General features: G+C 48.9%; 1 protein-coding gene across 1 annotated transcript in view; it reads left to right on the forward strand.

Moving 5' to 3' along the window:
• Positions 1 to 27054, forward strand: part of PPTC7 (protein phosphatase targeting COQ7) — a 262662-nt gene that overhangs the window by 127632 nt on the left and 107976 nt on the right. Inside the window, exon 3 of the mRNA XM_069619545.1 lies at positions 21307 to 21505. Coding sequence (XP_069475646.1) covers positions 21307 to 21505 — 199 coding nt within the window. The remainder of the gene's footprint in view (positions 1 to 21306; positions 21506 to 27054) is intronic.

Below are 27054 nucleotides of genomic sequence, written 5' to 3' on the forward strand. Positions count from 1 at the left end.
GGGTTAATGGTCTGGGTTGTGTAATGCCTCTCTTCCTCTCTCTCCCCAGCTTCTCTGTAGAGCCCCCTGGTCAACGTGCTCACCTTAGATAGGTGGATGCTGGACTCTCCATCTGCGTCTGATGCAGGGCGCTGTTGCCAGTTCCTTCACTGGTGAAACATAGGCCTCTTGGACTCAGAGGACCGTTACCGTCGTTAATAGCACGAGCGGTGAGTTTCCAGACACCTTTTTAGTCTATATAGTCTTTAGAGTCTTTAGGTGCAAGGCAGGACTTCGTATGATGCTTTTCTCCCCTTTTGCTTGCAGGACTCTTGAGGAAGATGAAATAAGGCGCCTGGAAATGCGTAAGTAAATGCAAGCACTCTAGCTGTTTTTTCCCTTGCAGCGTAGCTCGTGTTGAAGAGACACCAGAGTATTTGCAGGCGTTCTATTGTGAAGAGCGCGATGAGCGTGAGTAAAATACCTGTCTAATGTCTCTTCTTTTGTCTTTCAGAAGTTTGTTTGCAGCGCCGGAGTCCGCGGAATGCCCGTAAGTAAATACAATGCTTTTATCTCCGCAGGCGGCGATGCAGCGTGAAGAATTCCAGAGTTCACGGAGTGCCGGTAAGTAATGACAATGCTTTTGTCTTCACAGGCGAAAATACAGCGTGCCGAAATGACCGCAGCCGATGGATCAGGTGAGTAAGCACTGCGAGTTAAGACTGCCTTGCTAACCTGCTGTTTCTTGTCTCTGCAGGTGCTGCTGTCGCCAGGATACAGGAATGGTGAGTATGATTCTTGCAGATTCAGGATCGAAAGAAGAAAGGCTGGAACAGACTCGGTGAGCGTTCTGCTGCAGATGCAGAATAACGCGAAGCACGTTTCTTCTATCAGGTGTGGTTTAAATAGCCTTGGAGTGATGAGGCGTCTTCCTCCACGGCCCCGCCTAGGTAAGAAAAGAGTTCCAGTTCTAGAAGCTTTCCCCATGCTGAATCCAGGGAATGGAGCTGCCCCACCCAGGTAAGAAAGTAGTTCCTGTTCACAGAGGACTTCTAAGTGGCTGGTAAGTAAGCAGCATGGTCTGCTGCAGGTAAGTCCACCCAAACATCTGCACACATATTATGAGCCCGGCGCTTCCTGTGCCGGGACCGATGATTCGGATGAGCCTGGCGCCACCGGCGCCAGGACAAGGTCCAAAAGGTCCCCGTGGGGACCGGCTGGTGCCTAGGATTAGGGTTAGGGGCCTGCTTCCAAGGACGTTGGGCTGGTCCTGGCTCCTTGGAAGCAGTGATCATGACAGTACCCCCCCCCCCCCTCAAGGCCCCTCCTAAGCGTGTCTTCTCCGGGGTTTTGGCTTGTCGGGGTGATTCAGATGGAATCTCTTGACCAGACGAGGTGCGTGGACATATTCTGAGGGTTCCCAAGACCTTTCCTGGGGACCGTATCCTTTCCAATCGACCAGATAGTATAATTTAGATCTGGAGATTTTGGAGTCTAGGATGTTCTTTACTTCGAATTCGAGTTCTCCGTCTACCAAGACGGGTTCTGGGAGTTCAGTCAATCGAGTTTCTGGTTGTACTGGTTTTAATAAGGAGACATGGAATACTGGATGTATTTTCATATGCGTAGGCAATTCCAATTTGACTGCCACCGGATTAACTATGGTAGAGATGGTGTAGGGTCCAAGGTATCTCGGGTTGAAGGTGCGGGATCCTTTTAGAGGCAGGTGCTTAGTGGATAAACAGACCTGGTCTCCTACTGCGTAGTGAGGGGCCTCTTTACGGTGTCGATCTGCTCCCTTTTTGACTTGAGCTTTAGCTCTTTGCAGATGGGCAGTGGCTTCCTTAAAAGCACGGGTAATCTCAGAGTGTAAATGATCCACAGCTGGTGTTTCGAATTCTTGGGGAGGATCCAAATTAGAGGTTCTAGGATGATGTCCGTATAATAGGAAGAAGGGAGTCTTCCCGGTTCCAGAATGAGTCGAATTGTTGTAAGCGTATTCAGCGATCCACAGAATATCCTTCCAAGGGTTTTCAGTTTGTTGGAGCATGCAACGCAGATATTGCTCTAGAGTCTGATTTGTCCTCTCGGTTTGTCCGTCAGTTTGGGGATGGTGACTGGTTGAAAGTCTTACATCAATTTGGGCTAGACGACAGCAACTTCGCAAAAAGTGGGAGATGAATTGACTTCCCCTATCGGAGATTAAAACCGAGGGAAAACCGTGTAACCGAATGATGTTTTCTAAGAATTCTCGGGCCAATACCGAAGCCGAAGGTAGGACCTTCAGGGGAATGAAATGAGCCATCTTGGAGAATAGATCCACGACTAATAAAATGGTATTATACCCTGAGCATGGAGGTAAGTCCGTGATGAAATCCATGGACAGGGTATGCCATGGACAGGGAGGAATATCCAGAGGGTGTAAAAGGCCGGCTGGTTTCTCCTTCTGACTTTTATTCTGGGCACATACACCGCAGGAGATTACAAAGTCTCTAATATCCTTCTTCCATGATGGCCACCAGAAATGTCTTTTGATCTTTTCCATGGTTTTGGTAATGCCAGGGTGACCCTCCATCAGAGAGTCGTGATAAGCGGAGATTACTTGTTTTTGTATTTTCTCACAGGGCAAGTACAATCGTCCTTGGAAATATGGTAGGTCTTGATCCACTGAATTCTTTTCCCTTTAATTGCCAGTCCTGCAAATCGGCCGGAGTTAGGAGTGACTTGACTGCAGTCTTGATGTCTTCAAAGGATTGAGTGCTGACTAACCCCAAAATCCTTTGTTCCGGGATTATGGGTATTGGTTCTGGATTGGTCAAATGTTCATCTACTCCCATCCGAGAGATAGCATCTGCTTTTCCGTTTTTACTGCCGGGTCGATAAGTGATTATAAAGTCAAACTCAGCCAGAAACAGAGCCCAGCGAAGCTGTCTGGAAGACTGAGCTTTGGCCGTCTTCAGGTATTGTAGATTGCGGTGATCAGTCATTACGGTGACTGTGTGTCTGGCTCCCAAAAGATAATGTCGCCAGGCTTTAAAGGCCGATCTGATAGCTAAAAGTTCCTTGTCTGTAATGGAATAGTTGATCTCGGGAGCCGAGAATTTGCGGGACCAAAAGGCTACAGGATGTAATTGGTGTGTGACTGGATCTCTTTGTGATAAAACTGCCCCCATAGCAAGACTAGAAGCATCCATTTCCACGATGTAGGGGAGTTCTGGGCGAGGATGTTTCAGAACAGGTGCAGAAATGAATTTTGCTTTTAAGTCCTGAAAAGCTTGTTCTGCTTCAGTAGACCATTCAAAACGTTTGTTCTTTTTTAACAGAGCGGTGATGGGCTGGACTATCCGGGAGAATTCAGGAATGAATCTGCGGTAAAAGTTAGCGAAACCTAACATGCTTCGAACTCCTTTTACCGAGGTTGGTGATGGCCACTTGATGATTGCATCAACCTTCTTCGAATCCATATGAACCCCATTAGGTGACAATATGAATCCCAGGAACTCAACTTCAGTTACGTTGAAAACGCATTTTTCAAGCTTGGCAAAAAGGTTATGTTGACGCAGTCTCTCGAGAACCTTTTTAACGTGTCTCTGATGTTCCTCTTCAGATGATGAATAGACAAGGATGTCATCAATGTAGACAACACACACATCTGTGAGTTCTCTAAGGACATCGTTCATAAAATACTGGAAAGCGGCAGGAGCGTTACAAAGTCCAAAGGGCATCACTTGATATTCGAATAACCCATACTTGGTGCGGAAGGCCGTCTTCCATTCATCGCCTTCTTTTATTCGTACCAAGTGGTAGGCTCCTCTGAGATCCAACTTTGTATATATACATGCTTCTTTGACTTGGTCCAGGAGTTCAGGGATCAAAGGTAACGGGTATCTGTTTTTAACGGTGATTTGATTCAGGGCGCGGTAATCTATACAAGTTCTAAGGTCTCCTTCCTTTTTCGGAACGAAGAACAAAGCCGAGGAAGCTGGAGACTTAGAAGGACGGATAAACCCGTTAGCTAGGTATTGGTCCAGATATTGTCTGAGGTGAAGATTCTCTGGCTCGGTGAGGGCATAAATCCTACTGCAAGGAGGAGTTGTTCCGGGTATCAAGTCTATTTGACAGTCGTAAGACCTATGAGGAGGCAGGGTGTTAGCTTGATCCTTTCGAAAGACATCTTGGAATTCCTGGTAGTCGGAAGGTAATGTAGGAACCTCAGAAGAAATTGCCGCCACTGAAACTTCAGGCCGAGGATAACAAGTGGTAAAACATTCTGGAAACTGAACCGTCTTTGCTCGCCAGTCGATCTGAGGATTGTGTTTCTCTAACCAAGGGAGTCCCAGAATGATCTGGAACTGAGGGGCCTTGATCACATCAAACACAATTTTCTCCCGGTGTCCATCTTGGCTTACTAGCGTCACTTCTTGGGTGGCATGCGTTACTGGTCCGGAGGCCATCTCCCTGCCATCCACTGTGGTAATGACGTCCTTTACTGCCTTAGGGACAAGGGGTAGATTCATCCTTGATGCCATTTCACGGTCCACATAATTGCCGATTGCTCCGCTGTCGATGTAAGCGTCAATTGCATGCAAACGATCCGGACGTGCTGGATTAATGAGGACCATGGGCACCACGAAATGCGAGGTCACGGGACAGATCTTAACGCTCTTCTGCTCTTAATTCCCAGAGCAACTGGGCTAAGTGATCAGTGTCTGAGGTTTACATTGCGCCTGGGTAGGAGTTTTGCGGTGGGCTTCGCGTTCTGTAACGCTCACCTGATTCCCACGGAGGCGCAGGTCGTGGCAGGAAGGTGTCTGTGACTCGAAAGGTGATGTGCAGGACTCGATGGGCTTCTGGGGTCGAACCTCTTCGCACTGTGTGACGAACTCGTAGGGTGAGGTTTCTGCAGGTGAAAGAATATAGGGGTTAATGGTCTGGGTTGTGTAATGCCTCTCTTCCTCTCTCTCCCCAGCTTCTCTGTAGAGCCCCCTGGTCAACGTGCTCACCTTAGATAGGTGAATGCTGGACTCTCCATCTGCGTCTGATGCAGGGCGCTGTTGCCAGTTCCTTCACTGGTGAAACATAGGCCTCTTGGACTCAGAGGACCGTTACCGTCGTTAATAGCACGAGCGGTGAGTTTCCAGACACCTTTTTAGTCTTTATAGTCTTTAGAGTCTTTAGGTGCAAGGCAGGACTTCGTATGATGCTTTTCTCCCCTTTTGCTTGCAGGACTCTTGAGGAAGATGAACTAAGGCGCCTGGAAATGCGTAAGTAAATGCAAGCACTCTAGCTGTTTTTTCCCTTGCAGCGTAGTTCGTGTTGAAGAGGCACCGGAGTATTTGCAGGCGTTCTATTGTGAAGAGCGCGATGAGCGTAAGTAAAATACCTGTCTAATGTCTCTTCTTTTGTCTTTCAGAAGTTTGTTTGCAGCGCCGGAGTCCGCGGAATGCCCGTAAGTAAATACAATGCTTTTATCTCCGCAGGCGGCGATGCAGCGTGAAGAATTCCAGAGTTCACGGAGTGCCGGTAAGTAATGACAATGCTTTTGTCTTCACAGGCGAAAATACAGCGTGCCGAAATGACCGCAGCCAATGGATCAGGTGAGTAAGCACTGCGAGTTAAGACTGCCTTGCTAACCTGCTGTTTCTTGTCTCTGCAGGTGCTGCTGTCGCCAGGATACAGGAATGGTGAGTATGATTCTTACAGATTCAGGATCGAAAGAAGAAAGGCTGGAACAGACTCGGTGAGCGTTCTGCTGCAGATGCAGAATAACGCGAAGCACGTTTCTTCTATCGGGTGTGGTTTATATAGCCTTGGAGTGATGAGGTGTCTTCCTCCACGGCCCCGCCTAGGTAAGAAAAGAGTTCCAGTTCTAGAAGCTTTCCCCATGCTGAATCCAGGGAATGGAGCTGCCCCACCCAGGTAAGAAAGTAGTTCCTGTTCACAGAGGACTTCTAAGTGGCTGGTAAGTAAGCAGCATGGTCTGCTGCAGGTAAGTCCACCCAAACATCTGCACACATATTATGAGCCCGGCGCTTCCTGTGCCGGGACCGATGATTCGGATGAGCCTGGCGCCACCGGCGCCAGGACAAGGTCCAAAAGGTCCCCGTGGGGACCGCTGGTGCCTAGGATTAGGGTTAGGGGCCTGCTTCCAAGGACGTTGGGCTGGTCCTGGCTCCTTGGAAGCAGTGATCATGACAACGAAGCAAGTGACGGTGGCGCCGACGAGGCTCCTGTGGAGGAGGAGCAACCATCGTGCCCGTCGCAGCCCGAGCCACACGACAACTCGGTGGCCATTTTGATGGCAATCCAAACCTTATGCACGAAGATAAGGACGAGATTGCCCCTACCCCCAACGGACGACCCAGCGGAACCGGGCCCGTCGGGAAGTCCTCCAAACAAGAGGAGAGTTCATTCACCCCATCCCTCACAGCCTTCTCAGCCTTTGTCTCCTTCCCCTATCCCTGGGGATGACACCGGAACAGATACAGCCACGATGGGGACGGATGACTACGGTGGTGGCGACGGGACAGACCTCCCATCACCACCTCCTCGGACCTCCCCGCCTGACGAAATTGGCTCCTTCCATGCCACGATTGCCAGGGCATCCAAGCTTTTCCATCTCTGCCCCGAAGAACAAAAGAAGGAAGTATTCCTCCATCAACGGCGCAAGGCCAAAAGGAAGACGGTCCTCGCGGTGCTGTTGCTGGATGACATCTGGGACGAGGGACTTGTTCTTCTGAATAACCCTTCCACGACACCTGCCAAGAGGGACCGGTACGAGAAGTAGTACCGGGTCCCCGAGGCCGCCCCTTTGTGCCTTAGAAACTGGACACCATGGGACGACGAGTCATGTCGGCGACGACGATTAAGGTGGCCAACGCCCTAGCTATTGTGGCCCGCTACGACAGGTAGTTGTGGTACAAGATCGCCCCCCGGTTGGACTTCCTCCTGGACGACAAGAGGGCAGAGGCCCTAGCGATCCTACAGGAAGATGAGGTGATGTCGGACCACGCCAGAACGGTGGCCACAGACATTGCCGACGGTTTCCGCCAGTTGGGCAACAGTGTTTGCCTTCGACGGTGGGGGTGACTCAAGGCGACGGATTTCTGCCAAGATGTGCAAGCCAAGGTTCGACGGGAACAATCTGTTTGGAAAGACAGTGGATGAGTCGCTGCAGGCCATCAAGACCGACCGACCGACGGACGGCTCGGGCCTTGGGAGTTCTGCAGCAATGACGGCTGCCCTTTCGGAACTCCGGAGGCAAGCAAGGTGCCTCCAAAGGATTCGGCCGCGGCTCCTCGTCATACCATCAGGCGGCCCGCTCCTCGTCGCAGGAAGCCTACAAGGGGACGAGGCAAGTCATGTGGATCTCGCCGTCATCGCCAGGGAGGCCAAGGCGGCAAGGCCGCTGCCAAGCAAGACGGAACCGGCCGTGGCATCGGGACCCCATCGGAGCACCCCGGTGGGAGGCCGGCTGACAAAGATCAGCAGCGCATGGGAGTCCATCTCCACCGACCATTGGGTGCTGGATGCCCTGGCCCACGGGCACACTCTCGAATTTCTAACGTGCCCACACATTCCTCCCGTGGCCAGGAAGGAAAACCACGTCCCTCAACTGCTGTTAGAGGTAAGGGCGATGCTCAAGAAAGGAGCCATCAAGCTCGTCCCAAAGAGGCTCCGGGGCTCCGGAGTATACTCAAAATACTTCCTCGTCAGAAAGAAGACAGGAGGATGGCGTCCCATCCTGGACCTGCGTCGACTAAACAAATACATCAAGGAACAGAAGTTCCGGATGGTCACCCTCCAGCACGTACTGGGCCAGCTGGAGGAAGCCGACTTCCTATCGTCGTTGGATTTGGAGGATGCGTACTTTCACATCCCCATTCTAAAAAGACACCGAAAGTTTCTCAGGTCTGTAGTCCAAGGACGGCACTACCAGTTCAAGGGCCTCCCATTCGGATTGAAGTCGGCACCCAGGGTATTCACCAAGTGCAGCTGCTCCTGCAGGGGATCCACGTCTACCCCTACCTGGACGATTGGCTCATCCGAGCAAGGACAAGGGAACTCGCTGTCAAACACACAGCAAAGACCGTCCGGCTGCTCACGGACCTGGGATTCTCCATCAACTTCTCCAAATCCCACCTAGTCCCGTCGCAGGTTGCGCTGTTTCTGGGAGCCAAGCTCGACACAGCGCGATTGGCCTCGCCGTCGGAGGAAAGGACGAAGGCCATCCTGAACAAGGTGCTGCGTCTGTTGGCCACGGACGTGGCCAGGGTGAGGTCCATCAAGTCCCTTCTCGGGATGATGTCCTCGTGCATCTATCTGGTGCGCCTGTGCAGGCTTCGGATGCGTCCCTTACAGGAGTTTGGTGGTGGGGCACCTGCGCGCATCTCGCAGCAGGCACGGACTTCCAGACCCCAGCACACCAGGCGACGGTGATGACGGATGCCTCCCTGGAGGGGTAGGGAGCGCACACCGGAGATCTTCACGCGAGAGGCCTTTGGCTCCCGGAGGAGAGGACGCTCCACATCAACATACTGGAGCTCCAAGCAGTGTTCTGGGCCCTCCGGTCCTTCCTCCCGTCCCTCCAGGGCAAGGTGGTGAGAATCTTCACCGACAACACCACCACGATGTTCTACATCCGGAAGTAGGGAGGAACCAGATCCCCAGCCCTATCAAGGAAGCCCAGGATCTGTGGCATTGAGCCGTTGGCCAGGGTATGTTTCTGGTGCCCTTTCATCTAGTATGCCAGAGGTTTGCCAGCAGGTTTCCCCAGCCGAGGAGCATGGGCGATGCTTTCTCGTTCCGCTGGGACGGCCTGTTCCTGTATGCGTTCCCTCCGTTGCCGTTGCTGCTCCGACTCATCAACCAACACAAGAGCTCCCAGTACCGGATGATCCTCGTCGCACAGGCATGGCCGAGACCGATCTGGTTCCCGGGACTTCTGGACTTGTCAGCGTCCCCTCCAGTCAAACTGTCGACGGACGCAGATCTTCTCTCCAGAGAGGGAGGCGTGATCCTTCATCACGACCCGGAGTCACTGAACTTGCAGGCCTGGTTCCTGCAGCATTAGAGTTTGGAGGGTACGACATCCCGGCGGACTGCAAGGAGGTTCTTGCAAAGGCCAGGGCCTCCTCAACTCTCAAGCGCTACAGACACAAGTGGAAGAGGTTCTCTGTCTGGTGCTGTGCACAGAGGATTAACCCTCTACGGATTATGGCCACTCAAGTGCTACCGTACCTACTGTTGCTGGCCAAGGCGGGACTGGCGCATGCTTCCATCAAGATGCACCTGGCAGCGATTTCTCGATACACCAGAACTACAGGACGGCCATTCCTGTGGTCTCATCGCCTGGTGAAAGAATTTATGAAAGGACTGTTCGGTTCGTTCCCACCGGTGAAGGCTCCGGCCCCGGCGTGGGAGCTCAACGTGGTGCTGACCAGGCTCATGGAGCCGCCATTCGAGCCTCTGCATTCGGCACCGTTGAAGTTCCTGTTGTGGAAGACAGCATTTCTTGTGGCCATCACCTCCGCACGACGAGTGGGAGAGATCCAGGCCCTATCCTGCAAGCCTCCATACCGGACTTTCCTTTATGCCCAAGGTGCCGTCGTACTTCCATCTCAACGAGCCCTTGGTGTTACCAGTTTTCTTCCCGTCGCCGGCAGAGAGGACTTTGCACTCGCTGGATGTCGCTAGAGCGCTGAAGTTCTACGTGGACCGCACAAAGAGTTTTCGGAAGACGTCACAGCTGTTTGTGAACTTTGGACCTGTGATCCAAGGGAAGGCCCTCTCGAAGGCTTCCATTTCCAGATGGCTCTCCGGCTGCCTCATGCACTGTCACCGGTTGGCAAACCGACCGTTGCCCTGCCGTCCGAGAGCCCATTCGACCAGAGCGATCGCTGCTACCACGGCGTTCTTGTCTGGTGTGCCCCTGCTGGACATCTGCAGGGCTGCTACATGGAGGTTGACGCACACCTTCACGAGATTCTGATGCGTCGACCGGGATTCCAGGGACGAGTCCAGAGTCAGCCAAGCAGTGCTGCGCAACCTGTTCACCTGAAGGTGTGCCTGGTGAGGAGGTAAGAGTTGCTTAATGTTGTTTGTGATGCTTGATATTGAGCCTTTGCCACCTCCCGTGGTTGTGCATGTGTATTGCTATGTATTCTTATATTCATGAGCATGTGAATCCATGCCAGACCCCATGCTGGAGAAGGAACAAGTTACTTACCTGTAACTGTTGTTCTCCAGATGGATTCACATGCAAACTCTCCCTCCTACCCCTCTGCGGCTCTTCACTTGGTCATACTGCCACTTTACGTGCTACCAAATCTGAGGATGGCTGCCAGGGGCGGGGCTTAGGGAGAGGGCAGTCATTGGCTGGGGGCAGTATGACCCAGAGACAAGTGATTGGTCACTACTAAGAAAGACCGATCAGAAACGAAACTGATGCTGATTTTTTCTTTACCGAGGATTCCCAGCCTGACGGGGAATATTCATGAGCATGTGAATCCATGCCAGACCCATGCTGGAGAACAACAGTTACAGGTAAGTAACTTGTTCCAGCCGTATTTGGACGACTAGCTCCTATGCAGCCCTTGTCCACTGACTGCTTTGAGCAATCTCCAGTCTCTCCTCCAGCTCCTGTTCAATCTTGGGTTGTCGATAAACTGGTGGAAATCTTCCATGACGGTCTCCCATGACCTGATCTTCTTGGTTTTCCGTTGGCACACTATCGACTCTAAGGTGTATTTGAAGGCGGACAGGATTGCGGATATATTTGCCACGTCTCAGCTCTTTGTCCAGTCAGAGCGCATGACGGCTTGGTGGTTCCAGAGGCTTCTGGGCCTCATGGCCTTGGGCATACTTGCTCTTCCTCTTCTCAAAATGAGGCGTACGCAGCTGGCTCTTCAGAGCTCTTGGTGTCAGGCTTCTGAAACTTGATTCCAAGATGATCCCAGTTCCATCCCGCATGACGACGACCTTCTATGGTGGTCTTCGAACAACAATCCTCATGAGTGCTCCTTCACGTGCTCTGCTGTTGGTGTTGTGGATTACCCTGCTTAGTGGGTGATCTTCGTGGTTGTATTGTTTGCTGGGCCCTGCCCGCAACCGTGGTTCAAGTCGACCAACTGGAGACCCCAATTCTAGCTAGCTAGAGACTATTCAGGCACCCAAATTCACCTATGCACTTGCTGTTCCTGGACCGGATCAGCTTCATCCAGCATATTAAGTACTCTTTCCCCTGGGTACCCCTCCAGGATCTCCTTGCTCCTACTGCTTCTTTGTGGTACATGCCACTGCTGCTGGGACCGCACTGTGTTTTGAACCCAGTTGACCAGACACTGTATCCCTGCCTCATCACTGATTCGGGACGCTCCTAGAGGCATGGCTCAACACTGAACCACCAACAATTATTGTGAAGTGGACTCCACCCCCCCCCCCTTTTTCTACAACATGCACTTCAACTATTGACACTGTTGCCAAATCTCTTGTCTGAAAACCCCTGCTTATCAACCCAGAGTGGCCCCTCTAACTTTAACGGGGTGTGTTTTTTTTAAAGGTTTTATTTTTTTTCTTTTTTTCCCACTTGTTCTGCCTAAACTGCTCCCTGCCGTCTCCAACGCCGAAGAATAAAACACTTGACTGCTCAGCCACACTACCATTTGTGAGGTGGTATTAACTTTATGGACACTTTCACGGAGGGTGGGGTCTTAATGTTCCCCTCACCATGACTTTTGAAAAAAATGCCCTTACCAACAAGTAATAGTTTGTTCTTGCTGATTTTAAAGTGAAAAGCACCTTGTCATGTAAAAAACCACAGCAAAGCAAGGCATTTGGGAGGGTTGGCAACGTACAATATGAGAGTTAGACTAACCTCCTTGATCAGTTAACCAGTATTTCATTTTCAATCTTTTTGACTGATTGCAATAACTGAGCGAGTTACTGGTCACTGTTGGATCACTGCTACGTAAACCCCACACGAGCAAGTCTAGCTTTGGGGAAGTGTGGAATCCTGTGTGTTGGTTCCTAGACTATGTCGAGGTGAGTTGAGCTGCAAAGTGGTTGGGCCTTAGGGGGTAATGTCAATGAACAGGCCATGTTTGAGCACTTGCTTACGATGCAGACTTTCAGCCAGCTCTTTCCCATGATTATCTTTATGCTAGTCTTTTTTTTTTCTTTCCATACTCCATACAAGGAATTATTTGTTTTTTGACCCCACTAAAATGTCACTTGGCATAGTGAACATATTTTCACAGATCTGTAAAGATGCAAAGGAATCGGTCTAGTAAAGGTACCGTCCCACCCCTTTCCCCTAGATGTATAGCTATTAAAAACAAACGGCATTGCAACTATAGACGTAGCACATTTTATTGAGTGCCTTTTGGCATTATAGGCATTGTTCATTTGCAAGTGTACCCCTGTTTTGATGCTTGCAAAGGTGATTCCATCTTGTCCAGTCTCTTTTGAACCAAATTAGTTGTCCAGCTTCTGTGCAATATTGGCTTTTTTGGGCTTTCTATTAAAGGCGAAAATTACAGCTACCTCAATTAGTCAGACTGAGTAGAACAGGTGCCCCTTGTACTATAAAGCACTATGTACTAAATAAATCCTGGAAAGCGTTGATTGAAACCGGGGGCGCATAGCACATAACATCTAAGTATGTATATGTGGAGTTAAAACAAATGCAGATTCTAAGGTTTCTCAAGTCTCCAATGGCCATTTCATCATGCTGGGTTTGCTACGCTTGCTTTCAGAGGCATTTCATTGCTAGAATTATACACATTGCAGTATAAATGTCAGTGTGGCCCAGGGGCAAAATAGCCAGTGTGAATAAAGACCTGTTCCACAATTTATAAGATCTCTAACAAAGGTGATTTAGCCGTCAAAATTCCAAGGGACGTGCGTCCTGAGGGGAGATATCACTGAATTTGATTGGACGGGAGGAGGTTGCACCATATATTGTATATGCTCGTTTGCGTCTAGTCTACTTGTCGAATCTTTGGCAGTGTTGGGTTAGGTTACAGAAATGTTTAGTCCTTACACCTTTAATTGACTGCAGTAGGAGTTGGAAAGTGGGTCATAAAGGCCCTCAACTCTTGCAGCGCCCCAGTATTGGCAACAAAAATGCACCAAATTGTCAAGCGTTAGTTTGTGCTCGGAGCAGGACAGTTCAGCGCCACCTGGTCAGCGTGTGCTGATTTGGATCGGACGTTTCAGCGCAAGTTTAATTTTGCATTGCAATTTTAATTAAAAATAATAATATATAGAATTTGGGCCTTCGTGTACCCTGACCTGCAGGTTTGGGAAACTGCTCAGTTAACCCCAAGGGCATAGAGATATTATCGATTTCATTTGCAACAGTTAATTATATTAAGCATAACGTAGTCTGAATGACGGTTAATACAAGTGACAGATGCATTTGAAAATTATAAGATCTCCACAGCCTAGTGGTAAGTTAGTTGGTCATCGGTCTTGTAGCCATGCAGGCCAGGGTTCGAGACATCATCAATTCTTTATTTTTTAATTTCTTTAAAATACTTGTACTGCCATGACGAAACATGCTGGCGCTGAGATCCCTGCACAGGACTAGTCGCACCTAACCGGTCACGCCAAACTGGCCCGCGCTGAATTGGCTATGCCGAATGGGGTGTACAGATTTGCGCTCGATGACGAGGCTTGGGTGGAGTGGGGGAGAAAATGCTTCACAATTGATGGGTTTGGCTCACTAATTATTTCTCATGCAGACATATATACAAGTGTGTAGAAGTTGTAAATCCTATTCAGTTCAACTGTCGGTTGTTGGTTCCCCATGTGCTTTTAAGTTATCTGACCTATGGCTATGTTCAGTAACATGAAATCCAACCGTTCCTGAAGATCTCGTGATTCAGCACCGGCTGCAGTTAAGATGAATTTAAAGGTCATGCCAGCTGGATGTTCTGTTTATTTGCAGCCTGAACGGCATTACCGCAGACAAGGTTTCCACCGCATTGGAAATATTGTATTAATAGTGCTTCACACTAACAATCACATGCTTGCCACTTGAACCCCAAAGCAGTGAGCCTTGTAGAGCAAATGTATACACGGCGCTGGGTGCTTAATAAAACCTATTTTAAAGAGTGAAAAGCGATACGACCCAGAATACCAACTCAACGGTCTGATATGGGGACTCGCTTAAAGAGAAGACCTCTAGTGTTTCAGTACTTTTTCGATAAAGTAGTTTATGAATTCAATACAATCTGGCAGCTCTTGAGATAGGTGACTGAGGGAATTGGGTACAGGGAAATGTGGTTGCCACATGTATTTTGCACCCTGTGAAGAATCTGACGTTTTTTTTAGGTTGCCATGACTGCATTTACGAACGATTTCTTTTTAAACTGCTTGTCATAGTAAATTGCTGTAAAAGTACTCGCAAGTGTGAAATACGTTTACGATGTCAGTAACCATTTAACTATTTAGTGTATAGATCTAAAATCTGTAAATGGTTACATTTTCAGGTGGGTGTGTTGGACATAGCTTAGGGGGTGGGAGGAAGCTGTGGGAGGGGGGCGAGCTGGAGGGGAGGGGGGAAGCTGTGGAGGGGGGAAGCTGTGGAGCAGAGGGGTGTGGAGTTGAGGGTGTGTGGATCTAGGTGTTGGCGGTGAGCCATTCCTTGAAGAGGGAAGGTCTTGAACGCTTACCTGAGCTGTAGAAATGATTGGGTGAGTCTGATGTTGATGGGGAGTAGGTCCAGAGTCTTGGCGCATAGCCAGGGAATGCCTGTCTTCTGGTTTTCCTTTCTGCACTGGCAGAGTTCTCCGGTTTCGATTTTCGTGAGCAGGGAATGACCCAGGCTCCTGAGACCGATTCTATATATGATCCTTAATACCTGCATTCAGAAGCTAATTTCTGCCGGAGACGTGTTTCAAGACCTGGGACCCAACACCACGACTCTTGAGCTAAATGGTAGCTCCGTTATTGTCTGGGTTGGCGTAGACCCTAAGGTGGCGGCGGCCTGAGATCGGGTGAAGGGCAATTGCTGCATTGAATTCATTTGTCCCATCCTTGGATTGACTATGCCACTCTGCTGATATTGGACTACCTTGGGGGAAGTGCCGGGAGCGGGTCCTGGTAGCCGATGCTGCTGGCTGCCAGCGATGCACACAGTACAGGTGGGGGAGGCGAGGTGAAGAGTAGAGCGCCTAGTAGAGGAGCCTGCCCTCCCGACACATGGCCACTAGTTTTGGATGCATGTGGAAGGCTGCCGGCAGTCGCGGCATGTATGCAGTGCGGCTGATTAAATTCTGAGTCTGCACATGGCTATAATGGGCGCCCCATGTATTTCTTGAATGCGTGCTCAAGGGGAGTGCAACAATGGGGGTAGACTGTGTGCTGTTCTGGGTGACCTACTTCACAGTGCTCCGTTGACGGGCAGTAAACGCCATCAGTGCACAGTAACAGCCAGTGCAGAGAGCTTTGCACACACTAGTAACTGGGGGACCCAGCAGAGGGGTGTTTGGGGTGGGGACAGGATGGGGACCTGTAACAACTGGATATTTTTGAAGTGCCTGCTGCGAAACATTGCATTCTGTGGTCTCAAATAACCCCCTTCTCCTGCTGCCCCCATCCCCCCCCCCCGGCCCCTTAGCCACCACTGACAGGCATACCCTATTCCTGTACCCCACCGCCCCCCTCGGAAGACCTTCAAAGGTGGCAACCAGCTCCACTTTGCTACCCTCAAATCTTGCTCTGCCGCAAAACACTCCTCTGACATCTGCCACCTCCTTGAAGCTCTCGACCTTAATGTCCTCTCCCTCGCTGAGACATGGTTCACTGCCAGCTTGGTCACCATTTTTGACACACTCCTCTCAGAGGGCTACATGATCCTTTCTAAGCCCAGACCTAAAAGGCTTGCAGCGTGGCAGAGTGGCTTTGATGGTCCCTGTGTGGGTGTTTGCTACTATCATACCCACCCAGACCTACTCTTCCTTCGACTGCTTAGTCTGCAGGCTTGGTGTCTCCCCAATCCTCTCACTGACTCTTGCCACCATCTACAGGACCCATGGTCCGGTTTCCCTCGTCCTTTTCAGAGTGTTCCGACCTCGCCTCCACCACCAAGCTTCTCTTCCTCAGACATCAATATTCACCTTTACTCCCCTGATGCAGACTCTGGACACTTCCACAGCATCTGACTTTCTCCCTCACCATTCTGCCTTCCGGTCTAACATACTCAAGACGCACTTTGGAGGCTTACATTTCAGCAGACATCCCCATCTCCAACCCTCTCACTACACCCCTCTCCTGGTCTGACCATGCCCTTATGTCCCAATCTAGATCTCATGGGTCCCCGGCTAAGGCTCTTCCCGCACAGCCAGTCCATTTCCATCATTCGACTTATGAAGCGAGTGTCATTTGCTGCTTTTGCTGCCACTTTCATTCTCCCTCCTACTCCGGCCGCTGACTCACACTGACTCACCCCTTGCTAACCTTCACCTCTCCATCTCCAACACTCTGGACATCCTTGCTCATCTACATGAAGCCTGTTCCAAGTGCAGCACCTGGTTTGATGCCCCCCTAACCTCTCTGAAACGTAAGTGGCCAACCTCAAGCACATCCTCTGACAGACTGGCCTGCCGTCTGCTCCAAAGGCAATACAGACTCTCAGCTTGAAGGCCTATATCCAAGCCCACATCTCTGGGGTCTCCAACACGGCTGAACTGTTCAAAATCTGCAAGGAACTTGCCTATCCTTCTGCAGTCTCCACCTCTCCTCTGCCATCCCAGACCATCTGCCCTGCACTGGCCTCTCAGTTCATAACAAACTCAGGACATCATGTCCTCTCCTCTGCACCCCTCCCTTCTCCCTCACCCGCTTTCAGGCCTCCCTTGAATCCCCCTCCCGTTCCCTCCTTCTTTCTCACCCATACCAACTGGTGAGATATCTAGACAGGTCCTCTCTATGAAAGTCTCCTCCCCTGCTTCTCCAGAACTATCGAAGACAACATTGACTCCCTGGCTCCAGCCTTGGCTAATTCCTTTGCCTCTGGCTCCTTACTGCTACCGCCTCAAGCACTCCCCTGTGCACCCTCTCCCCAAAAAGCCTTCCACCGACCCCTCCTGTCCAGCTTACTAACCCCCTATCTCCATTACCCCCTTCCTGGGTAACAGACAACATGTGACCATGTAGATTGTCGTTGATTGCTACAGTGAGATAAAAGGATTCAGAAGCAAGGATGGCTATCTAGGATTGTCACAGCATCGTCTATCACCTTGAAGGTCCCCAACTTGAGGTCAGGGATAAGTCTTAGTCCTATTCTGGATTAGTTGAAGGGGGCGGAGGGAGGATTTGGGCAGATAAAGGAAGAGGCTGTTGCAGTAGTCTAGCCTAGAGGGGACCAGAGCTCTGGACACATTGAGTTTCTGGGGGAAGGTGATGAATGGAGAAATGCCTCTTGAGGAGGGGCAGCTGAAAGTGGGCCTTCTTGGCAAGGTCTGTGATGTGGAGTCAAGATGATGCCAAGGTTTTTCAGCCAGAGAATAGGAGGGAGCTGGTGTCCCAATGAGAAGGATCTCCCGTATTACTGGCATTATGGCAGTGATCGTTGGCAGCACACATGCCTGAATAGCATTCAGACAGGAATGGGGGGAAGGAGGCAGTTGAGGGAAGTTTGAAGGAGAGCTGTGTTTCGTCCGCATTGCACATAGTGAGGAGAGAAGGTGGAGATCAAATGGGCCATAGGGTCAAGGTAGATGTGAAGAGCCACGTAGAGGATAGAGCCCTGAGGGATGCCAGAGGTGAAGTGTGTTGATGGAGAAGGGGAAAAGGGCCCAGTTGAACCTGGGATGGCCGGTCCGAGACGAAGGTCAACCAGTCTTGTGCCAGGTCCGTGATGCCAATGGTATCTCAGAGCAGATCTATAACGGTGACATGATTGACTATCACCGGCGGAGGAAAGTTTAATAAGGATTACAATGGAAGGAGAGTTGGAATCGAGATTTGAGAGCCAGTCTTCACTGGTATTCAGCAGGGCAGTTTCCGTGCCTCTGGCTGCTCTGAAGCCTGACTGGTGGTCGTGTATTTAGTGTTTTTCCACCACAAATTGCTATGCAATACCAATTATGTTTACCTAGAACAAAGTGCGAGAAAAGCTAATTGCATTGGTGTTTACATAGACTCAAAAAACCTGCTTTTCAAACTCAACTCGAACTTGTAGTCATACATTTTCCACATACCCCTAACCCTTACCTGGAAATGGTGCATTTAGAGATCGAATTGGGCAATTTGCGATTAACTATGGTTTCAAAAAGTTTGATTTCAAACGTGCGTTATAGTTATGGGTTAACTACATGTTTGAGGAATTGAATCTGCTTAAAATATACCCTGTTCCTCGGTTTTATCCACCATAGCATATTCTGTCCTTTCGCAGCACCCATCTAGCACATTAAATCAAAGTCCGACAATTGAGAAGGGCTTTTAATCATTGAGCTCAGTGGACATAGGAGTAATGGCTCATGGAATGAAGGGGGGGGGGAAGCAGATTGCGCATGAGATTTGAGTAGACTAATCATATGCTTTGAATAAGCATGACTCGCTAGCTCCTGAAACGCAAACACATGGTGATTTCACATGTGCCTTTTCAAGCTTTCAATATGCATATATCACACTGGGCCCACACTCTTGCACTCCATTCTAAAAGCACTAGGTCTGGATACGCACACAACACTCGCCTCAGAATATTGGTAAGCCATGACATTATGCACTGAACATCTAGCCCCCATATCACTCTCTCTCACTCTCTCACTCCTCTCTCACTCTCACCCCTAACCCTGCCAACCCCGGCATATTGGGACCGGTCACCACTGCCTGTTTCTTTAAAGCCCTTAAAGTGTCAGAAGGAAGCATTGCACAGCACTAGGGCCTATCTTTAACGCCATTCAGTGGGTACATGGAGCTATGCGGTTTGCCAGTCATGTCGGATAGGGGCCTTTTCTCCAACGCTGCAGTCTTGACCCTGGTTCTCCCATAGCAAAGCCTTGCTATGCCCCCTTTCCATTTAAGCAGTGGTCTGAAATGAATACGGTGTTGACCAGTAAGGTCTTTCTTTACTGCACTACATCTGGTGACTAGTTGCTTACCTGATTTTGTTGATTATGAATAGGCGCTGTAAAAATATTAAAACACTTGGGATGCAAGAGCCCTGTGGTCTCCTTGTCTGTTTTTAACGAATTTGGCAAGTCTTCGGTCCATCCCCATCTGTACTGTTGCCGTGAAGTTTCAATTATTCCTGAAATGTATTAGTAAGAAGGGATATGTGCAGGGAAATCAAGCTTATCCCAATTATTTTGATGCTACAATCAAGGAATTGAAAAGAAATGGAGATATGTAGGTTGAATTCTGTCTAAAGTTATTTTTAGAAAATAAGATGGTGGTACGCTATAAACAGATACTTAAGTTGATCAAAAGGGAAACGGAAATTAAGAGAAATCAAGAGATGGTCACCTCATTGATAAAACAAGACGCAGGGAAGTTCTGGTCTTTGACAAAAGGAAACAAGCCCATGATAGAAGAGTCTGTTAAAAGTTTAATAAGTTTATTAATGAAAAGTATACCATCCCCGATGAGAAACCCGTATTCAATTTAAAAGAGCAGTCACGTGTGGAACAAATCTGCCCTTGGGAACGAGAGGATATGGTGTGGGCAATTGGCAGAGCGAAGCCCTCAAGAGCTCCTGGGCCAGATAACATCCACCGGTCGTTATTAAGGAAAACATGGAGCTATGGGCAACCCCTTATGGGAGCTTTTCCAACACATACCCCACACATCAAAAGTACCAGAAAATATTCACACATTGTACCAATCTTTAAAAAAGAGGATCAACTCAATCCAGCCAACTTAAAATTTTGGGCACCCTGTTATTGCGCGATCTCAAGAGAAATAAATGCACGAGGGTTGTTAACTGATTCCCAGATAGGCTTCCGAACAGGCATGGGCACCCCTTTAAATGCTTTCACCCTACAACACATGAGTAGCAGTAAAGAAGAAATCAATTGGGACCGTCTATATGGCCTCAATTGATATGACCAGTACATTCGATACGGTGAGGGGTGGGGGCCAAACGCAGAGCCAAATTTTACCTTTGTGACCTGCTCTACAAAATTCTGCAGAAACTAGGTAGAGTGGGGGAGGAAAACAAGAAATAGACTGATAGTCTTTGAGTTAGCCGGTTGGCTCTTGAATGGACACATTTCTCTTTTTTTTTTAATGGATCTGCGTATTTGAGTAGTGAATAATCTGGAGGATAAGTTTAAGAAAAGGTGTGTAACACTCTTTTATCTTGCAAAGGATATCAATTGCTTTTATTTCATAATTTGTATATGTAGTTGTGAACGTTATTTTATAGATGTTGTATGTACTTTTGAAAGTTTCCTTTCTGTTTACAGTTGGGAATCAAAACACAATAAAAAAAACTGTTGCCAAAGTTTTTGTGCACAAAACTTTCACCACCAGAAATGTGTAGCTAAATACCAATGGCTTCCAGGCTCATCGTAATTGAGGGTGGTTGAACCAATCACAAAATGGAAGCAGGTTACATATTTCAGTAGGGTTCCGTCTCATATATTGAAGACATGTATAATGAAGACTGAACAGTTAAGTTCAGCCTGGACTCTAATGTAATGTGCTGATCTGGCTTCTTCCAACCCTGTTTTTGAAGTGTTCTAGTTTATTTTGAAGCGACTTCAGGAGATTGGTTCTATATAAAAGAAAATAAACATTCGGCTGGGTTAATGATTTCTCCTTCCACAACAGGTGAAATTGCAGTAAGTGTAGGGATGAATGCATAAGCCATGCCCAGCAAGAAGAAAGTGAGCAAACCATAGCGCAACTGCTTGGCCGGCTAGTGCAAGTCTTAGTAAGCATAACGTTGTTACTTCGGTTATGCAAGTCTGTTTTCCGACACAGCGGCACCTTCTCGTTTACGTCTTCATTGAAGTGTGTATGTGGAGCAAAGGTCGCTCGTGTTCAACCCACTGTTCGCCGAAGGGGTCTTGGCAGCAGATGTGCTGAGTGATAGATGAGGCTCCACTCGGTGTAGTGCAAGCTGTCATATGGACCGTTTTAGGCAATGCTCCTGTCTGCAGTGCAAAGTTAATTTACCACTACCTGGCGAGCTATTCCATTAGATTTCCCATGTGCCTAAACTACTGCAGTGGTTTGGCGAAGCATAAACCTAAAACCTGTACATATTCGCTCCCCTGTAGAGCAAAAGAAAATTGTTCTTATTTGCGCTTTTGGACGTTTGAGACCATGCATGGTCCAAGCAAGACTTTAACAATGACCCTTTTATTTCAGGAAGCAGCACTGCATGCATAGTCATTCTGGATCGCAGCCGGCATCGGTTACATACAGCCAATTTGGGGGATTCAGGATTTTTGGTGGTACGAGGAGGAGAGGTGGTCCATCGCTCTGATGAACAGCAACATTACTTCAACACTCCGTTCCAGCTCTCCATAGCTCCACCAGGAGCCGAGGGAGTAGTCTTAAGTGACAGGTGCGTCCTCTCCTCCCCCAAATAAGTCCTCATTTTCTTAAACGTGGCTGCCATGATTTTGTTTGAACTGTTTGAAGGTGTGCTTTTAATGAACTTTTGTTTTGAACTTTTTTCTGGTGCGAACTTGCTCTGTGAATCACTTGGAATAATTGTATTGTTCGAAGTGTTAGAATTTGCCATTGGTAACGAAAACGCAAAAAATGCTATTCACGTTTTTGAAGTTTTTGTTTTTTATGGCTAGAATCATGTTGACATGAAAAGGCAGCGGTGCTCTTTTATTATCTATGGAAATGATGTGCTTTCTTTGTTTTTCTAACTGTTTTTGTTAGTTGCACCTTGCCAGAGACTCTGGAAATGAATATTTCAGCATCCAGAGGTGATGCATGTGATTGCAGGTCATGTTCCGCCGGTGGCAGCGAAAAGTTTCCATCCGTACAATCTGTTCTGCAAAGAGAGAAACGGGTCTTGGCAGAACACCACTCTGCTGGGCGAGTTCCATGAATAGATCAGGCGCTCTCCAATGGGAGAGGACTGTTTCGCTAGGAAAAAAAATCTGTGAAATCTCAGCCCGCAATGGCCGCCAGAATGCAAAAAGGAGACCAGTGGTTTCAAGTTCTTTTGTTAACCCCAAAATGGAGACGAAAAGTCGGCACCTCCCGCTGGTCCACTTGCACGAAATGGGTGCCTCCCTTGCATCGTATTCTGTTTTTAGGTTCGAGCCAATCTGGGTTCCAGAATCCACAATAGCCTCTAACACATTTGCCCACCCCAAGCTCCCTTTGACCTGCCCCTTACCACTGCCTCGCCACCAAGGAATCGCCTTGCCCCCTGATAAATGACGCCCTCAACAGTCGGGTCACTTATATGTGCCTTGACTGAACAGTCCTGAAGTGTTTTGCCTCATACTACTCCAACATAGACCCATCATTGAGATGGGCCACAACAGATCCTGGTGCCATCAAGCAACCTGCAGAGTTGCACAGGGCTCCACATCTTCATCCTCTATGTGGAACCTCTGGGGGAACTCCATGCCAACGCAGACATCAATATGCAGATAAAGCACAACTATCAGTTGCATCTTCGACTGCAGGACCATGTCCATCATCCAAACATAGGTCACCTACCTACATGCCCCATAAGATTTAATAACCTGACCACATCACCCCCATCTCCAAGGACGTGCACTGTGTACCTCTTCAGGCAGGCATGTTCTAGACTGCCTGTATCATCAGTTCTGTCATTTCAATGAAGAAAATTACTTTGTTGTAATTTACTTCAAATTTTTCTTCATTGGGGGTCGGGCGGTTTCTCTCCAATCCCCTCTTCACTACCACCTTCACCCCAAACCCTCTCCCCCCCCCCCTCTCTTTGCCCTTAACCCACAAATGCCTACAAAAAGTGGAAGTAATGTACACAAAGTAAATTACAAGAAAGTAATTTACTCTGTGAAAACGTGAGGTATCGCCTACAAAGCTGTTGCAACCAAAACACCCCTTCTTGGCCAAGAAACTCCCTTTCCAGCACACCGCCAGAAGTCGCAACATCGCCAGGCTTGAAATGTCGAGGGGGAGGTGGACAAGAAAAGGACATGTTCCAGCTAAGCACCCTATTTCTGGAACCAGTTACCAATGCAGATCCGTTTTGTTCCCTACATCCTACATTTCAGGGAGGACCTGAAGACCCCTGTCCTTCAAAGAACATTTTACGGATTACTGATCACTCCACCCTGGTCTCCCCCTCTACAGTTCCTCCTCCCCTGTTGCCACTACCCATCCCAGCTCATCGGTTTCCCCTGCATCCTGCTTGTAAGCTCCTCGTTGCTGCTGCATTGTACAGCACACCATTGCTTTCCCATAAAACTTGGGCATTTTTAAATGCCGTGTAAGCAAGTACACCTGCAGGTGCACAAGAGGTATGATCATTCTGTTTCAGGTTGGATCCAATTTGGGGATCCCCTTACTGTGCATAGCCCATCCTCTGCCCTTTACTTTTGCCCCAGCAGCAGACAACAAGCCATGCATCTCCTTCCGGCAATGACAGTGAATTCCCCCCAAACTTATTTTTAGTTTTTTAATTACCCTTTTTGGGAATTTTTCCACTTAAAAAGCAGGTCATTCCCCCAATTCAAAAAATGGCAGGGAGAAATGCAGCCTAACGCATGTTGCTCTCCATACCAGTCTTCCTCTTGTGCTACAGTGACCAGAACCCGACCACCTCTATCCTTTTCAATGCATTTGAATTCATCAATTCGTTTTTAAAACTGGCACATTTTGCTGGTTTATTTGTATATTTTTTGTGTTCCAGCGTATTTGATCAGCAATTTTGATATATATTTCTGAGGCTTGTGGATTCTGCTTAGATCACATGCTATGCATAGGCCGACATCTAGTGGAAGCTGCAGAGTATTACAGATGTTGCTTTCGAAATTTGAAGGGACGTTGAGTGTGCCAGTAATAGTATCCCTAGTGTGACGTCCATGTACCCATGGTCCTTCATGTGTCGAGGTCCCTCAGATGGTTTTTCCCACCATTGTGAGCGGACGCTTATGCAGAGTTGATTTCAGCTAAGGCCATTTGCTTATGACAAATTAAGTCTAGTATACTTTCTGTCCTTTTCCGAACAAACTTCGACTAATTCATCGCGGTGGGAAAGACTTCTGTCGGACGAATTCCAAACTTGACAGACCCTTTCAGCCTTTGAAGGCTGCACCAGGCCTAGCCCCTAACAGTAGGGGGAGCGGGGACGGTCATTGTAGAATGCATTTTCCCCTCTTTTTTCCCCATTCTCGCCTGGCTGCCATTTCCCTTAAGCATTGAGAGTACCCCATTTAAATTTTTGCCCCATGTGCAATAAAAAATTCCTGTGGCTAGACTAGCACCATGTGTGCAACTTTTGTCTAGCGTGCGATCATGAGGGTCATTGTCGAGCCTGCAGGCGCTTCAAACCAAAAACCTCTTAGACCAGAGAATCAAACGCTTGGCCCGTCACGCCATGCAGGCTGAGGCCACCATGGACGTGGAGGGATCCTCCAGTGATGGCAGTATTGCGGTCTTTACAGACAGTGAAGGCAACAGGGAACCATTAGGTTTCCAAGTGCAGGCCTCGACCCCTAAAGACAGGCCGGTGACTCTGTTACAGGGACGACACCCAGCGGCGAAAGCACTACCACAACCCCCGACACTAAACATACATCCCGAGGCAAGGAATTGACATCGACCAAACGCCGACACACAGCGTAGTCAAGAGTGAGGTCTACAGAATCCTTGTCCTCTGGGAACTCGAGGTTCCGATTACCCCGTGACGGGCCCCACAAGTCGCAAGACACCGTCCCCAAAATGACAAAGTAGGGAGACGAGGCTGCGGTCTGCCCCGCTGTAGAAAGTCGACATCGCACATCGAAAACAGCTGTAAGCTCCAAAAAACGCTAGTTTATCGCACGTAGTGAAAAAACATGTCCCTGAGAGCCTGCTAAAATCCAAAAGCTCCAAGAAGCACTCCTCCAAAAGCCCCAATCATAAAGGTAAGCCTAGTAAGGACAGGTCTGCCCCTACTCATGGGGAGAAACACTCTGACTCACAGGAAGAAGGTTTCTTGGCAGAAGCCTTAAAGAATAAAGGCCAGCCTCACTCTGGCCCAGCCTACACCCCTTGGGCAGTACTCTACCCCTCAGTACCCTGGTGTCGTTCCGAGTTCAGCCCCTGGACTGTGGAAGAGATAGACAGGGTTATGACTAGAATGTCTTTATGGCCAATTTCTTCGAAAAAATAAAACACAGGCATACCAACATTTTCAAAGCACACCACCTACAGCGGAGGCTTCCACCTCCCAGCCCCAGCTAAAAAAGCTTGTCCTGATACTCTCCCTATCCCAAGTCCAGCTCAACCGATACAAAGTGATCTGTATGATGTTCACATAGATGATAATGAGACCTATCAAGAGACTGATCCTTATTATGAGGATGTGGTGTATAACCTCGCCTCACCAATTCAGCAGGATTCGCCAGTGGCCGATTCACCAGTGGACAATCCGCCTCTCCATAATTACCTATTAGTCTAGGCAGCTGAACACTTTGGTATACAAACCCAAGAAACTCAGCTAGACAAGGACTTCGTAGAAGAAATATTGGGGGCCAAGAAGGCCGCCACCCAATTCATCCCAGCTCTACAATCTGTACAAAGGATTTAACCTTCCCATGTCTGGTTTGGTGTCTCCAGGGAAGTCAACCCGCGGGTTGGAATACTTTTCCGCCCTGCGCTGTCTGATCCACTCAACATTAGGGGCCAGCTCAAGCCAGATATGCTTGTGGTTACCACAACCCGAAAAAGAGCAGGGACACCGTTGGCCTCTTCAGATGCGCCCCCAGATAAGGAGAGCAAAAAACTCTACACAATGGGGAGAAAGGTAGCGACTTCAGCAGTTTTCTAAACGAGGATCGCCAACAATTCAACGCACAATTCAACGCTGTTGGCAAGTTATAATTGCCAAAAATGGGACGAAATTACTACCCTGATGGCATCTGCCCCTGAGACTCAAGTCACAGCTAGCCCTGGTAGCAGCAGAAGGCAACATCCAGCTGCATTCTTAAACAATCTAGGTGCCGCAGACAATGTGGCCAGGATTATTGCCGAAGGGACAATAATCGAGCACCACATGTGGCTACGCCAATCCAGCTTTAAACTTGAGACCCAGGCTACACTACTTTAAATATGCCGGTGAAGACGCTTTAAAGTCCATCAAGGAAGAATGACACCCTAAAATCTCTGGGCCGGCTGACAAACAAACCACCAGGCCAGAGAGGCGGAGGCAATTTTCACGGGTTTCAAGGCCAAAACTCTGAGGATCCGGTTACCGACGGGGTCAGGGCTCTTTCTGGAATAACAACCAGGGCCAAGCCTCACAGGGATACCAAAGGGGCCAGCGCCAATCTCGTGGCGGGGGAGGTCCTCCACATCTAGAGGTGGAGGTACGCCTCCTAAACAATGACAGCCCGCTACATGTCCCCTCCCATGGCCCTCCACTCCAGTAGGAGGGTGCAGCTCACGCTTCACCTATGCATGGGAGGGAAACACCACAGACAAGTTGGTGTTATCGACAGTAGCGGGAGGTTATTGTGTGGAGCTCATCCAAAAACCATGAAACCATCCCCCCTGTCGAAATTGAAAGCGAGAACAACTCATCCTTCTCGAGGAAGTCGGCGCTGCTGCTACGCAAGGACTCCATAGAGATCGTACCAGCGAACGAGGTAAACATGGGTATATATTCAAACTACTTCCTTGTGCCAAAGGAAGATCTGTCTGTGCACCCAGTGTTAGACTTACGCCCTGCAAACACTATGTAAAACCACAAAAATTCAGCATGACAACGCTACAAGAGGTAATTCCCCCCCCCCCACCCCGCTAAAGCGGGGAGACTACATGGCCACACTGAAAGATGCCTGTTTTCATATTTCAATGTTCCCAGCACACAGAAAACTTGTGTTTCAAAATAGCAAACCAGCACTACCAATTCAAGGTGCTACCCTTTGGAATAGCATCTGCTCCAAGGGTATT

This window comes from Ambystoma mexicanum, chromosome 10 (genome assembly GCF_040938575.1).
Source record: "Ambystoma mexicanum isolate Mex_15411 chromosome 10, UKY_AmexF1_1, whole genome shotgun sequence".
Taxonomy (NCBI): domain Eukaryota; kingdom Metazoa; phylum Chordata; class Amphibia; order Caudata; family Ambystomatidae; genus Ambystoma; species Ambystoma mexicanum.